At 37.8% G+C, this 15551-nt stretch overlaps 1 protein-coding gene across 2 annotated transcripts in view; it reads right to left on the reverse strand.

Moving 5' to 3' along the window:
- LOC103154006 (helicase ARIP4-like) overlaps positions 1-15551 on the reverse strand; it is a 59215-nt gene that overhangs the window by 41654 nt on the left and 2010 nt on the right. For both annotated transcript variants that reach the window (XM_007575133.2, XM_007575134.2), the window contains exon 2: positions 7016-7172. In XM_007575133.2, the coding sequence (XP_007575195.1) occupies positions 7016-7124 (109 nt within the window). In that variant the 5' untranslated portion in view covers positions 7125-7172. The remainder of the gene's footprint in view (positions 1-7015; positions 7173-15551) is intronic.

Here is a 15551-nt window from a genome sequence, read left to right on the forward strand (position 1 = left end):
CAACTGACACTTTACTTTTATAAAAATGAACTGGGCTTCGTCTCTAAAGATATCGAGAAAAGGACTTTTGTCACTGCACAACCTGCAGAGCTTAAATGTTTAATGACACTTTAGAATAAAACTTGTGCTGTTTTTATCCATGAAGATGTTTTTACACCACAAATATGCAAATATGTTGTCAGATTTGCACTTTTCTCTCAATTCATGCCTCTAAAATAAAGTTAAATGTTCACTGGTTTTCCACACATAGTAAAATATCAAAGGTAAAAACAAAATAAAAGGCATTCCTACAGAGCCAAATCAAGCTGTATATGAGTTTCTGAAATTATTTTTTGCCGTATATGTATGATTTACAGACTATTTTAAGAATCAAATTAATCAAAGTCTGAGCTCAGATTTCTTTTACACCAGAATTTTGTTGCCTTTATTGATAGCTACTCAGCATATGCACAAAAAGCCTCAGTGTTGGAGAACACGCAAAAAATTGGAGTAAATTATATTTCAGATGAACTAGCTGCAATGTGCCACCGTATTTCAGTAAAAGAAGCTACCAACAAATCCATGGTTTTCTATTCCTACCCTAATGAGCAGGCCATTATCCGTGGACATCAGTGAGAAACTAGTACTACTGAATAGTAATAGTTCAACAACATGCTTTGGAGTCTTTGTCTTATAACTTACTCTTTAAACAACACAAAGTAAAAACAATGACAATGACAGGACACCTTCAAGAGATTCTACTTCCTGACACAGCAGACTCTGCTGTTTACAGTAGGAATACATTTCTAAATGGTGCAGGTGATGACGATGAGATCATCTTATTTGGCCAACAAACTATTGGTCATTACTACACCCAGAAAGTTTCCTTTGAGTGAGTCTTGGATTTCTCAGACACAAACAAAGCAGCTGGATGAAGCAGGAATTAAAGGACAAACCTGAGGTTGTAAGAAGCAGCGACAGTTCCCACAGTTCAAAACTGGGTAATTCATTATTCATTAGGCTTATTCATTTCCTTATTGATATTATTTAGTTGTTTAGTTTTTTGAAAATGTTTTTGTAAAGTAAAAGTTCAAGAGATTGTTGAAGTTCACTAAATTGCTCATTTTGTTTGATTTTTGAATAATTGCTGTGTTATTTCGGTACAGTATCAGGGCAAAGTAAAGGTTCACTGTTCTACACTTTGCTTTTAGAAATCCTATAAATAACTGGCTGAAGAAAAAAAAAAATACAAAAAACATTTCAATCTTGAGCAAAACAAGTGTGATCAGAACTTTCTCCAGAACACTTGCACTTGATTTATTTATACAAAAATATTTCTCTCTTTCACTAAAACCTTTTGCAGTTCTTTCGTAAAATTATTCAATCAAGGACAAACACTGTCCTTTTGTAAATTAAAAAGTGATAAGTAATTAGCACTAAAAATCCCCTGTCATGTGAGCAGATTTACAATAGTACGGAGCAAACAGCGCTATTATTTTCATTTAGTCATAACCAGGAATTACATAAATTCAGCAATAAAACGAGATCTTTTCTGTCGTTATTTTTTAAAAGCTAAAAAACGAAGCTTTGCTTCTTCAATAAACACAGCAGTGAAAGCATTTTCCCAAACCGTGTCCAGGTCCGCTGACTCTGTTTATCGACCCTGGTTCTTCCGAACTCATTCCCCTTCCACACACCTGGTTCAACAGGGTGAACTTAGTGGCCTGCAGAGAAGGTAATTCAATCATTTCTGATGCATGTTGGAACAGGAACTCTTCTCAAACATGAAGGACGGCGGGACCAGGAACGAGAAGCCCAACTACTGACCTTCACTACGATTGTTAATACATGAGGCATTTCCATTTGTTGAAAAAAAAAACATCTTTAGACAATTTAAAAAAGTTATCAGGAAATATCAGAAGACGACAAAACAGCTGTTTTTTAACAGTTATCTTCTGGGATAAGAAAAACAAACGCTGAAGCAAACCATCACAAACAGAATATGACTGAACATGACTGAGCACAACGATGACAGGTGGTTGTGCTGACGAGTTACTGGAGCTCATTATCGGCCTGACATGACGTCAGCCTGTTACCTGATCTCTGTACATCCAAGATTCGGCTCCAAGAGCCCCACACATAGGCACGCACGCACGCACACACGCGCACACACACACACACACACACACACACACACACACACACACACCAAGTTATCTGGCAGTCTGGTGTGTCAGTATGTGGACCAGCTGGTGTTACTGTGTCACCTCCTACACTTCACTCTGTGCAGCCCTTAATCAGGTCACTCATACACATCAACATAAACTAATGATGTTATGAAATGTTATGATTCACCATCTAGGCCCAGCAGACTTCGAGGAACCGGATCTTAGCGATACATTCTAATGCCATAATAAATGTGTGATCTGCAGATTAAAACGCGTTATATAGCAAGATCACGAGTAGCAACTATGATTTTCTTGATTTATTTTCAGAAATTTGCGGTGAATTGTTGACAATATCCCATTTCAGATTAAACTCTGTCCTTTCTTGATCTGTTCATAATGGATCCAACATGCATTTGAATAGAATAGAGCAGAAATGTCCTTCAATGTCCCACAAAGTGGGTAATTTCTGTGCAACAGCAGCAAAGTGACAGATAATAACAGCAAATATACTCACGCAGAGATAGAATATGAGAAGGGATGTATACAGTAGGAACAACCCAAATCCTTGTCAGTGGAGAACGTGAAGAGCTGGAGCATAGAGGCAACCAGCCTTCACAGTGGTAGTAAAAGCTCAGGAAGATTTTTAATATGTTTGCGGACATGCGAACGTGGACGTGCAAAACTGCCATAGAAAACTACAGAAAATTAGAAATGTACTATTTAATTCGGCATCACGAATCCTAACTGAATCTATTCATAAAAGAAACTTAACTTTATTTTAAGTTTCCTCTCCCGCCATGTATTTTGTATCAAAATCTCATGTGAAACTTCAAATCCCATCTGATGTTTGAAGTATGTGTGTTGCTTTTCATGCATCCCATTTTGTGTGGTTGGGAGAACTTCTGTAAGGAAGATGCTGACAGACTGTTTTTAACTAAGGTATTTTAGAAAAGCATTGGCTTAAAGCTTGTTAGGATGTGTTTAAGTTTGTATTTTTTAAATATTTATAACAGCATTATATATTTTTCGGATGAACTGCGAATAATTTAATGTGTTTGTCATAAAAACCTTGAATTTGGCAGAGATGTGTAGATGTATGGTCCGGATCTAACAAGTATCAGACCATCTGTGAGTGATTTCTGAAAAGACAGAAGCAGTAAGGGATGTTAAAGTCAACTTGCCGCTTACTCTCCTTTGAGCCATCAAGCAAGATAGTGAGAACCGTCAACTGACAGAAGAAAGAGCAAGTTTTCACCGCAGGTGTGATGCGGCAACGGCTGGCAGAAAAATCTCAGGAAAAACACACCAGGAGCGCCACTGTGCAGCGAGTTATTTGATGTCTGTGCTGAAGACAGAACAGATCTCCAGAGGTAAGTCGTGGGTAGATTCATAGGTAGAGATCACGCTTGAAAATGGAGCGAACTCAAGACATTCGGTGAAATAATAAGATCTGTTAGGGGTTCCTAAATCCTCATCTAGTTCACATGATAACCTTTGCTCGCCGATGGTGTAGACCATCAGAGTCCTATTTTTTATTTTTTTTAATTAGATTGCTGAAAACATGGGGAGAAGATGCATAAAGCAGTTAACGACGACTTGAGAAGTTAGCTTAATATCACCTGCTGACCTAAGCTGCTTTATAAGGATAACTTCCTGTTGAAGCAGCTTGCAAACTTTCAACTAAAGCTGACAAGTTGATGCATTTCGCAGATTAATAAACAACCGGGTGTCGCTAGCATTCGTGGGAGGAAACATGTTTAGTTGTTTTCTTCAGCTCGAGTGAACGTGAATGTGCTGGGCTTAGCGACGCCCACACAACACAGGCAGGGGAGCAACAGGCTAATTAACAGACTATTACTGTCCTCCTCTCTGGAGTCAATGCGTGCATGTGCAGAGACACAAGACCTCACCACAACCTGAACTGTGCAGAGACAACAACAGGCTGCACACACTCTGATGTGTTCTTTTGCAGACACATCCACCTGACCCAGTATTACAGCAGCATCAAGTTGCAGTTTGCAGGGCAATTTTATTTTAGAAGCCCCATGCCAAGTCCATTTCTCAATGTCACTTTTTTTTTTTTTTTACAAATGGCCTCACTTATAAGTCACAGGTTCAGTGCTGCCCAGTTGTGACAAGCTTAGAGTTTGCATGAATTCTTTGTACTTTATGCACTGCTTGCATTTTTTTTGTTAGAATTTATTCCCTCTAGTGTAAAGTGCTTCCTTTGCACCGAGTGGTACATTGAAACAAAAGTAATAAGATTTTAAAATAACAAAAACACTTTGGTAGGCAATAAACTATTTTATTGGGTAATATATCAGCAGTGGTTCTGTCATTCCCAGACCGTCTTCACAACAGACTTCCTAACTTGCTGTTGTTGATTCTTCTGTTTACCTCATTTAAACTATATTTTCTCTCCAATTTAAAATGCATACATTCTGCACATTTTAAATTGGAGAATTTAAAATTTAACACATTTAAATTTGTTAAATGTGTTAACAAATTTCCAATCCGAACGAGCACACCATGGTAATTTCCCCGGTTATTTAAGGATTTAAATTTTGTTCAGTAGTTCAGAAATAATGAAAAAAATAAAGAGGGAGAGTTGGAAGAAAACCAAATAACTTAAAACTTTGACCTGTACAAATACAAATCCAGAGAAAACTTCTGATATACTGACAAAAGAATGGGATTTTTAATGCAAACACAAAACTAACCCTGAAAACTATGTAAGATGTCATAAAAATGTGAAATCTGTTCTGAAAATCTTCCTTATGTGAAAGATATTATCTGGTCCATGTCAGAGTCTTTCAAATTTTTTAAATTTTCTGCAGTCAAACAGCTTTTTCAAATAAATATCAGGTAAGCATGTGCCTTATACTACTCCAATAAGATAATGAAGAAAAATAGGCAGTCCAAACGATGATAAAAAAAAAAATATATATATATATATATATATATATATATATATATAGTTGAAGACCTTCAGACATCCTTGAAACTTATTCAAGACCATTTCATATTGCATGCAACTTTGTAGGAAGACAATGGCCCTAACCTGTGGGTATTTACAGCTGTTTAATTGTGTAATAACCATGACAACCCACATCTCTGTGGAGAAAACATATTCATTGAACTTAAAAACTGATGGGGTTTTGTTGTTGTTGTTTTATTTAAAACTCAGTGTGTTTTATAGAAATGCTGCAGAGAACAATGAAGTCATACAGAAATAATCCGTAGTGAGGTGTTTTAGCAATTTTGTGTAAGGATGTAACATTTTATCCCAGTAGTTTTAACTTCTTAGGTTTGCATAAACTACACTTTCTCAATTGTAATCCTTTTTTTGTTAATAATGTTTGCATACAAATTAAAAAAAGATAAAACTGAGGGACAGTAGAAGAGTTGGAAATCCCAGCAAGTTAAGTTTAGCGATAAAAAAAAAAAAGCAAAGCAATCATTGAGAGCATGAAGACAAATTTATGATGATGGGTTAGGAGAACCCCATGTTTAAAGGTGAATAAAAGAATAAAACCTGGGATAAAAGATAGAAATGGGGACATTTAACCAGGAGGAAGTTACTGCCATGGAGGGGGTTGGCATCCTGGTGACCGTTGTCGTAGCAACCATGGGACAGACGAAGGAGACTGCGGGGGGCGGATGATGTCACCGGAGTAAAATAGACTTGCAAAGCAAGGAAGATGAGCATGTAGATCCTCCTCTTTCGACACACACTGAGGAAACCCCATAAGACGTCCTCTGAACAGGCTTGTTGGTTGAAGGGAACAAAATACAAACAAGCCTAAACAGGAAGTTATACGGAAATTCGGCATTTTAGATCAAACTGTTGGATGTCGGCCTTTTTAAAATAGTCGAACTCTGTTGTTGTTGTCTTCTGGAAGGTGAGCCTTTCCCAGTTTCAAGTCATTTTCAGCAAATAACTGGTTTTCTTCTGCATTTAGCTCCTTCCGTATTTCCATCAAATCTGACTAACTTCTCTGGTCTTTCTGTGGATGAACCTCCAAACAGCATATTGCTGCCACCACAATGTTTCACAATGAAGACAGTTCTTTTAGCTGAAGTCACATTCCTTTGCTGGTTATATTCAGAAATTGGTAGACATAAACTAGAAAATATATCTGTTACACATTTCTGCTCTTGGACTGGGACAATTATACAAAGTGTGATAGAAATGCTTTGTAAGCCCAAACATCGAAATGGAAAAACTTGATTATTAATGCTTCCTTATAATCACGATCACGTCTCTCCTTCTCATAAAGTAAGACAGTTTCAGGGTCAGTGAAATTCTGCAGCGTCCACCAAAGCAACTTGACATGTTGCAGAATACTGCTGTAAGATGTAATTAGGACGACATGTACGGCCTCTGTGTGTGAGCCTGCATGCTGCTCGGTTTGCATGTGAGAGGGAGAGAGGACAGTGAGAAACAGGAGGTTTGCTAGGAGTACTTGAGATGTTCACAGGTCTGTTCAGCCTGGGTGGAAAAATATAAGTAATCTGTAAATTAAAAAGGGTTATCTAATAGTGACTCATAGTGATCAGAGGCCCAAAGGTCTCCACAGTCTGCAAACAAGAGCTATTAAACCTCCTAAATCATTAATGCCACGAAGACTTAGGGTGCATTCACACCAGCCCTGTTTAATCAAACTCTAGTCTGCCTAGAAAGTCAGGTTCGTTTGGGAGGTGTGACTGACCAACTGAACTCTGATGGAGACCAAAACAGCAAACTCTGATCCACCTGAAAACGTAGCTCTCAGTTAATTTATTCGTCCCTCTTACTTAGTTGTGAGTACACTTATGGACAGTGGACACATAAGATGAGATCAGATTAATGTATCATACTAACTCACCATGAAACCTTTCTTCATCACTTCCATAATCTCTACTGTCATCACTGGTGAAGCAAATCTCTCTGTCGCTCTTCCTCTCGTTCAGCTGTTCCTCTTCATCGTCAGACATCCTAGCCCCACGGCGGCTGCTCTCTCAGCATGGCCACGCTGCATGCGCCTGAAACACACAAGGATGGCAGCAGTCAGACATGCTACTGTTAGCCCAAATTAAAACAGTGTTACCTGAATAAAAGCAATGGGTGACACATTTTAAATGTTACATTTATGTTTTATTGCCTATAATTTAGAAAATACAGCCAAGAGTTGGTCTGTGTAGCTATACTTCATTTTTCTCTTGTTTGGGTTTCCACATCAAATCACAATTCAGTTGCTAGTTATTTTGTTTAGCCTACAATTACTGAATTCAACCACTTGAGAATTGGTTGAAGTTGTACTGTTTCTTTTTTTATTCTTCAATGTATTGACAATTCATCTGATATTTGGGAATATACGAAGAAATATACTCTATCATCCGTAGACTGGAGAAGCTTAAAACTTGTAGGAACGGTTAATGATTAGTGATTTTGCTAATGCTAACTGTTAAAACTGGTACACCAAGATACTGGTAAATGGTCCATTTCTAGTCCAGAGACTCTGGCTCTGCTTTTTCCAAGATTCAATTGTTAACAAGCTTCCAGATCATAAGAAATCTAGCTCAATGTTGTACTTATATGTAGAACAAAAAACACATCTAGAACTGATTAGACGATCAAAAAGTTACAGTAAACTGAAAATAAACTAAGTTTTATAGGAAGTTGTACCAAAGTTTAAAGGTTATAATGGCAACAGGCTTTCGACGTATGGACAGGCATTTCATTTGGAGTGCAGTCATGACCAGCTGAACTCATGTGATCATGCATGTGGCATGAAGCCTGTCGGACCAGTCCAAGGTTAAAAACCCAGCTGCCATATCTCTCTCTCTTTATCCTCAGATTTTCTCTGGAAAAGTGCAGACTGAAACTCATGATCCATATGTCTGAAGCTTTTTAACAAGTGAGATGGTTTATGTGAGGTAGCAAATTTACATAAACCAAAACATAAGGACTGTACTCATCAACTCCAACACATCATTTCAGAACCCTAAAGAAAAGTGTATGGATCTGTATTTGTATTGAAAGGCGTCTTCTTTAACTTATTCTCCAGATACACACCACATTTCCTGAATACACAAAGAGAAAAACCGAGTTGGAGAAACATTTTAAAGATCACTTCAGAAGGAGGGGGGAAAAGGTCAAGATGACCCACTGATTGAAGGCGCTGCTGGAGAGCAGACAGAAAAAGCAAAACATGCCAGGAAGAAACATAAAGAGCAAGGCAGAGAGCTTTCAAGAGTTTAAGGATCCTTTGAAAGCTTCACCTTTCTGTAAAAGAAAATCACACTTGCCTCACTCATTGGATTTTCTCTGACCTACTGCTAACAATGAAATGAGGGCAACACATATTAAAGTAGCTTTTACCAAGGTGTGTGCCTTGGTAAAAGCAAAGTTTTGCTTCTTTATGTGAAGAAGAACTCAGACTGGAGAAATAAAGGAAAACATGCAGGAAAAAACATGAGTTTATGACCATATGCCATTTCACCCAAACTTTGTGTTACTGCTAAAAAGAGTTATTTGTCAGGGATGCATGATATTTCGGCATATCAGTCGATTTTTTTTTTACATATCAGTATCGGTTTGAAAAGTAAAACTGAGCTGATATTAACAACCAATGTTTATTTCCATCTTGCTGCCATTTGTGTTTCAGGAGGGACAGAGGGATGGCCGTGTGGTGTTTGTACGGTCATGTGATAAAACACAAGACTGTGGGCATGCTTTACTGAAGCAGTTTACAAGGTGTGGTCATCTTCTCACAGTCTCAAAAGTGTAGTGAAACAAGTACAGCATGATATCTATTATTGGGCATAACTCAACATACATAGCGGATATTGACATTGGCAAAAATTTCCGTAGCGGTTTCCCTGAATGCTCCATGTTCAGCACAACTGATAGCCTTCATTAGGACCTGTTCTCGACATGATGCGTCCTTGTGATTGTGGGACATGCCATCAGACAGTGTTTTGTGTGCAAAACTTAACAAACAGAATTAAAACAAAAGAACAAATGACACCAAACAAGTTGTGGTCACGTTATTTATGTCTGGCGAGTTGAGGAATCTGTGTGTTGCTGAGATGAGGGAGCGTTGTGAAGCGCGTGTGTGGGGTGCAGTGGAGATCAGATGGGGAAGAGATAAGCATAGCGAGCAGAGCCATAGAAACCAGATCCCGTCTGAATGCTGAGGAGGATCTAATCGATGTGGTAGAGTTTATTTCCCATTTGGATAGAATTACAAAGTAGCTAAGTGTTTTGAATAAATAGAATTTATTAGAAATTTTACATCAAATTATTCAGATGAAGGAGTTAAAGATTCAGCTATCTTCTAGACAAAATGATGAGGTTGAAGTCTATTACCACAATAACAATTTAATATTATGCATTTCTATTTTAACTATGACTGACACAGCTGAGTTAATGGCACAACTTACTGTAACAGTGAGAGTTACAGCACACATTACAAGAATGCTGTGAGATGTTTTGTCACTTTTTTCATCGTTTCAATTGTATGATTTTGATTTATGTGCTGACAGACTAACTGGGATGAAGCCTTTTTAAAACGTTTTCCTTAACGCACAGTGTTATTTACCGATCTGAATAGATTAGACATTGTCAACCCAACAGAGCAACTCAAAAACTCTTTCATATCTGCACAAAAGCTGCTGCAAAAGTCAGCTGTAGAAAACTCAATCAGATAAGAAAAAAACAAGACTAGGAAAAAAACACACTTTTACAGTAAGCTGTCTCTAAACTTCAGATTTGCCAAAGTAGGTCACAGCAAACTTTAGCAGACATACAGTAGAGCTTGTTAGCAGCCAGAAACTGCTTGACTCATTGCCACGAAGCTTTATGTAACTTCATGTGCCCAAGGAAAGACAGCAAAGCTATTCTGTTCATGACAGGCAATAAAATACCCGTTAAATAACACAGCCATATTGCACACTGTGTGGTTGCTACTCTGTGTAGCTCTGATATACTTAAATATGGGTTGAGAATAGATATTGTATGAGAAATCCACAATTAAATTTGTCCCAGAGGTAAAACTTTTCAATGAAACATAATGGAAATCTGATGTATGATTTGCTTCAGGATCAGCTGGTTTTAATTTCATGATTTTGTTTAAATCATCTTGGCTTCATGCTTGGCTGCCTTTTAAGCATCTTCTTCTAATTGCTAATTTTAATAATCTAGTTTACTACTAAAAAACTGATGTTATCTGAGTGTTTCTCTCTCCATCCTCTCCTTCAATTTCTGAGGTGAGATATAGTGGGACTATATACAAAATATAAATGCTCACAAGCTGTTAAAGGAGAAATAACATGCATCAAATGTGTTCCATTAATTAGTCAAATGTTTTGTTTTATCACCTAGATTAAGAGGTGTGCGCAGAAGGATTTTTTTTCTTTCTTACGTAAACATGCATGTTGTGATCTGCAAAGATATCAGATCAACCACAAGTGGTGATATTATTCTGGGAAGTGGGCCTTTCCAGGAAAGAGTCCAGAGACGGTGCTTAGTCCTGATTCACCTCTGGTGAAATGAATAATACAAAGCAACTTTTCAACAGCTTTGAAACTGTGACTGAAAAATCTTGGGAAGCCTTGAAATTGGAAACAAGTTCATGTGGGAGCAGTGAGGACATTTTAATCCCGCAACGGCGCCGAGGTGGTTCCACCAATCACAAAGGTGTTGCATCAAGAAAGGTGTCATTTGTGTTCGAGTGAACACTTTCACATATACGTTTGAAAAAGTACCATGATGAAAGAAACACAACATTAACTAACATAATCTACACAAGGACACACATTTTTTTCAACACTATCTCATGTATATCAGCCAACTTCAGCTGGAACAAACAGAGCAAAAAGCTACTTTTTCTTGTAAACTAGACTGAAGAAGCTAAGTAAAATAAAATTTGATGGAGAATGGGAGAATGATATAGAGAAAAGAATGGAAGGAGACAAAAACAAATGATAAAAGAAGAGGCCAGTGAAAGAACAGCTGCTTACATAAGATCCATTACACAAGATGTAGCTAATAAAGCCACTGCTGAGATCACTCAGGATAAAAAATAAATTATACAAGACTCACTCCAAGATAAAATTGTCAACACAATGTCCCACCAAATACAAAAAAGCTTCTTAAAAATGACAGTTTGTATAAGAATCAAATTAAAAGACACATGCTGACAGATTATCTCTATTTGTCCCAAACCAAAACCTAATTCAGATTTTAATCCTCAAACAGTTCTTTACAAATGTAGAGAGATTTGGGCACTTGAACCTCAAACATAACAGAGAGAGGAAAGCAGACACTACGTACATGGAGATGAAATTATCCTCTATTCAGAGTTGTTTTTTTATACCGGAAGAGCTGAACTGGAGTTAAAAAAACAAAACAACCTAAGAGACACAGCTTTGAGAAAGATTAAAATGAGTGAAGTTGTGACACTGTTTTGAAGAGAAATCAAACTTTCATCAAAAGCCTCATTGAACGGAGAACTCTGATTCAAAGACAAACTGAAGTCTCTTTGCTTGTATTGTGTTAAAGCTCCACCTTGGAGCTGCCGCCACACAGAACAGCCCCTCCGCTTGTGAAAGTAAATCTGGTGGGCCTCGCCTTGACACTCAACAATTTTCCCCGACACGCCTCCATCAGACTAGCCGCAGTAGCAATTAGCAAACACCTGGTGGAACCGATCCAACGCTTCCGAGAACGATCGCAAACAGCATCACGGAGAAACTTGGTTTTGATTACGTCCTGAAAGAGAGCGTCAGAAAAACTTTTTTAAGAGAAAGATACCAATTTCATGCGGCTATCACGTGAAGTCAAATTTCTTTTGTTATTTTTGATAGATATATAATTTTTACAACAGAAAATAACATAGTTACTTGACTGTGCTATAAAATGGCACTCTGTATAAAATCCAGTGCAAACATTTAACTGTGAGTTATTTAGCCTCAGTATAAATCCAGCTGGGCTGTAAAGACCTCAGTGGTTTGTTGGAGAGTATTTATCCATCATAACCTCAACCTTACCAAGATTACTTAGACTGACAGGTTGGGCAAGTAGAAAATTACTCGGAGTCACCCAGTCACTATAGTGGTGAGTGTTGTGAGGACATGCATTAGTCGTTCACTCCAACAGAAGAAAACAAAAAAATCTCAAATGTGTTCTGGTTTAATAAAAACACAATCAAACTGTCCGGCCTCCATGAAAAACAGAGTATGCGTTAGAAAACTAACGGTGCTCCTGACCATAATCACATCATCTGGACTGGTAAAGCGTGTGGTGGAGGTATCAAGAAGTAGGGACGCATTTCGTCAGTAAGGGAAGGGAAGGCAGTCAGAGGTAATGAGAAAATTGATGGGGCTGCATGACAAAACATGTCAGAGTCTGCAAAAGACTGAACAGCTGCAACACAAACTTGTAACCATGGCTTCAGTCTCAAAGAGTAACAATCGCTGTCCCTGCTTTAATACCTTTACTCGATTTGCTGAACTTCTTAGTAGACGGCATTGTGGATAAAATCTACCTGCATTCAACAACTTATAAAGTTTAGCCTCATACACATAACTTTAAGCTGTTTTCACAAGTCTATCAAATATATAGTTTTTTCCTCTTCGTTTATATTCAGCCACACGTATGTGCTTGGAACAGTGGATGTGCTTTCAGGCTCCACCTTGCGGCATCATACTGTTTGTCCACAAGCTGAGCTCAAACTGTTACAAGCATGAAGAGCCACATGTAAGAATAAACATACAAGAAGCCTTAAATCCTAAACTTCCAGTTGAACGAACAAGCATTATCCAGAATGGCCTAGTCAAAGTCAAGACGTAAACCCAAGAAATCCAATTGAGAACAGCCTCAACTCGGGGGGAGCTGAATGCAAATGGCCATGAGGCAAACTGGATTTATTTTTATAGCACATTTCAGCAACAAGTAATTTAAAGTTTTACATGATGAGAGCATACAACAGCAAACAAGCTACTAAACTTTCTCAAATTTTCTATCAAAATCGTAAAAAATATAATAAAATACTATAAATAAGACTGGAGTGAATATATATCTCAGATATTATTAATCTCAAGTAACCCTAAACAGATTTTAGCCTGGATTTAAAAGGCTAAAATCTTTTTTTTTCAGTACTTTTGCAATTGTAATTATTCTTTTTCAAAAGACCATAAAACTGAATACTGCTTCTCCATATTTATATCTGATTCTGGGGATGAAGAAAACTTGAGCGGCCTGGAAGGTTGAGACAACAACAAACTTACTTAACTTACTTTGGTGCTAAACCACTCACTGATTTACAAACTACACTTTTTACCTTTAAAATATACAAATAAAAACATGCATCCTTTTTCTTTTGCTTTGCGATTAAACAGCTTATTGTTGGTTGGTCACATAAACCCGTTTTGCTATTCACTGAAGTATGGGTTACAACATGACAAATGAAAAAGAAAAAAAGAACAGTAAAGGTGGTGAGTATTTTTGCATTTCACTGTGAAACAAAATTTAAAAAACGGAAAAAAAAAGAAGAAAGGATTTCTTATGCAACACTCTTTGAGCCGAACACTCTGGTGGTACCAAACTAAAATGTCTACTGACTTTCTGCTGACCTGCTCTTGGACCTAAAGCAACCAATTTGCAAGAATAACAAAACCACTGACACTTCACTTTACGACACTGCAAATGGATATTGTATAACACTTTTTATTTTTTTTTTATGTGGAACTGGCTTACAGACTTATGTCTGCATCAAATCGCTTTGCTTGTGTAACACAATTACACAATACTGAAGCCTGGTGGTGTAAGTGAGGAGGGAGAGGGTTAACCAATCAAGCCAGGTTGCTTTCATCCAAAGCCGACAGGATAAACAAACAGGTCAGAGAGCGGCTGCATTCAGAGAGGGCAAACCTTCACATCGGTGGAAGATAAATGTTGTTAAAAGAAAAAAGGTCTCACAAATACTAATAATGAGATTTCATGTGGTTTTCTTGAACCACTATCAGTTTTGTTTCCACAGAAACTGATTTGCCAAATATCTTATCATTGTCACTTGTGCTTTATTTAGAACATCTAAAAATATAAAGTCTTCCTAGGGACGACACAAAACATCCTGAAAACCATGAAACACACGATTAGTGCAAAGAGAGTTTCAAAAGATGGTAGATTTTAAGTCACAACTTTAACCCTTCACTTTGTTCAATACTTTTTAAAGTCGCAATACCTTAGCTGAAAATCGCCTAAAATGACACCCCAGTCAGGAATCTCCCCCACATCCTCCACAGCCGAGGTGTGCAGCAAAGATTTAGGAACTCTGTATGTTTCCAAGGGACACAGGTGAGCCGATCTACCTATAGCAAACTTTAAAAATATATTGTAGACTGTACAAGTTATATATGACTCTGTTTGTAAACCACTGATTTAGTTGAATACGTTTATAGTATGAACATTGGTTAATGTACAGTATTCCCTGAGAAATCTGTGCCAAAGTTATGTTGAATAAGGTATTTGAATTACCCATTTAAATGACTCAGACCATTTTTCTAATTTTATCTACGAGCCTATAAATACTCACCAAGTCCACATGGATTAGCCTGTATTCCAGCTCGCTGACCCAGAGGTCACACACAAGCAAAAAACAAGTGACCTCGATCAGGAAACAGAGTTGACCTGAAACGGCCTGGATATTTTTAAACGTATAAATCCCCGGGTCAATCCCAACCCGGCTATGTGACATGTAAAGCCCACCTGCCTCAGCTGATGGAAGAGAAAAATAAAACATCTACATAAACAAATGATCTCATCTCTGGTTCAAAAGCTAATAAAAGTTCTCAGATATCAGTGAAAACAATAACCATTTTTGTTGCACAGTGGGTTTTCGCCCATCGTCCGGTGAATACGTGTACGTCCGCGGGGGAAGCGTTGGGACGCATCAGGGGAAGCATCGCATTCCATCGCCTAAGGTGATCGCCAGTTGGATGTTGCTGGCAGCTGTCCAACCAATCAGAAAGGGTTAAACGGGTTCACTCAGGTTGTTTATGGTTCACTAACAATACTGTGGGGAAAAGGTCTCCCTGCCTCAGCTGTCTGTGTCAAGGCCATGTTTTGTTCCTTCATAAAAACTGAAAAACAACCAGAGACTAGTTTTAGCACGAGGGCAAATGATCTGCTTTGAAATCTGCAGAAGGGAACGGGAAGCATACAAAGTATGTAACGGTAATGTGTTAAAACACTAAAAACCATCCACTATTGGTGAGCTGATTCAAAAATGTGCTTTGTTTTACAGTAAGATTGGAGGTTTTTACCAAAGAAACTCTGCTGAAAACTGAATGTGTTTTAAACGACTAATTAAAAGAAACTCTTTGCCAGATAGTTTTATCATCCACACCCCTATTTGG

Source organism: Poecilia formosa, unplaced genomic scaffold (assembly GCF_000485575.1).
Source record: "Poecilia formosa unplaced genomic scaffold, Poecilia_formosa-5.1.2 Scaffold370, whole genome shotgun sequence".
In the NCBI taxonomy this organism is placed as follows: Eukaryota; Metazoa; Chordata; class Actinopteri; order Cyprinodontiformes; family Poeciliidae; genus Poecilia; species Poecilia formosa.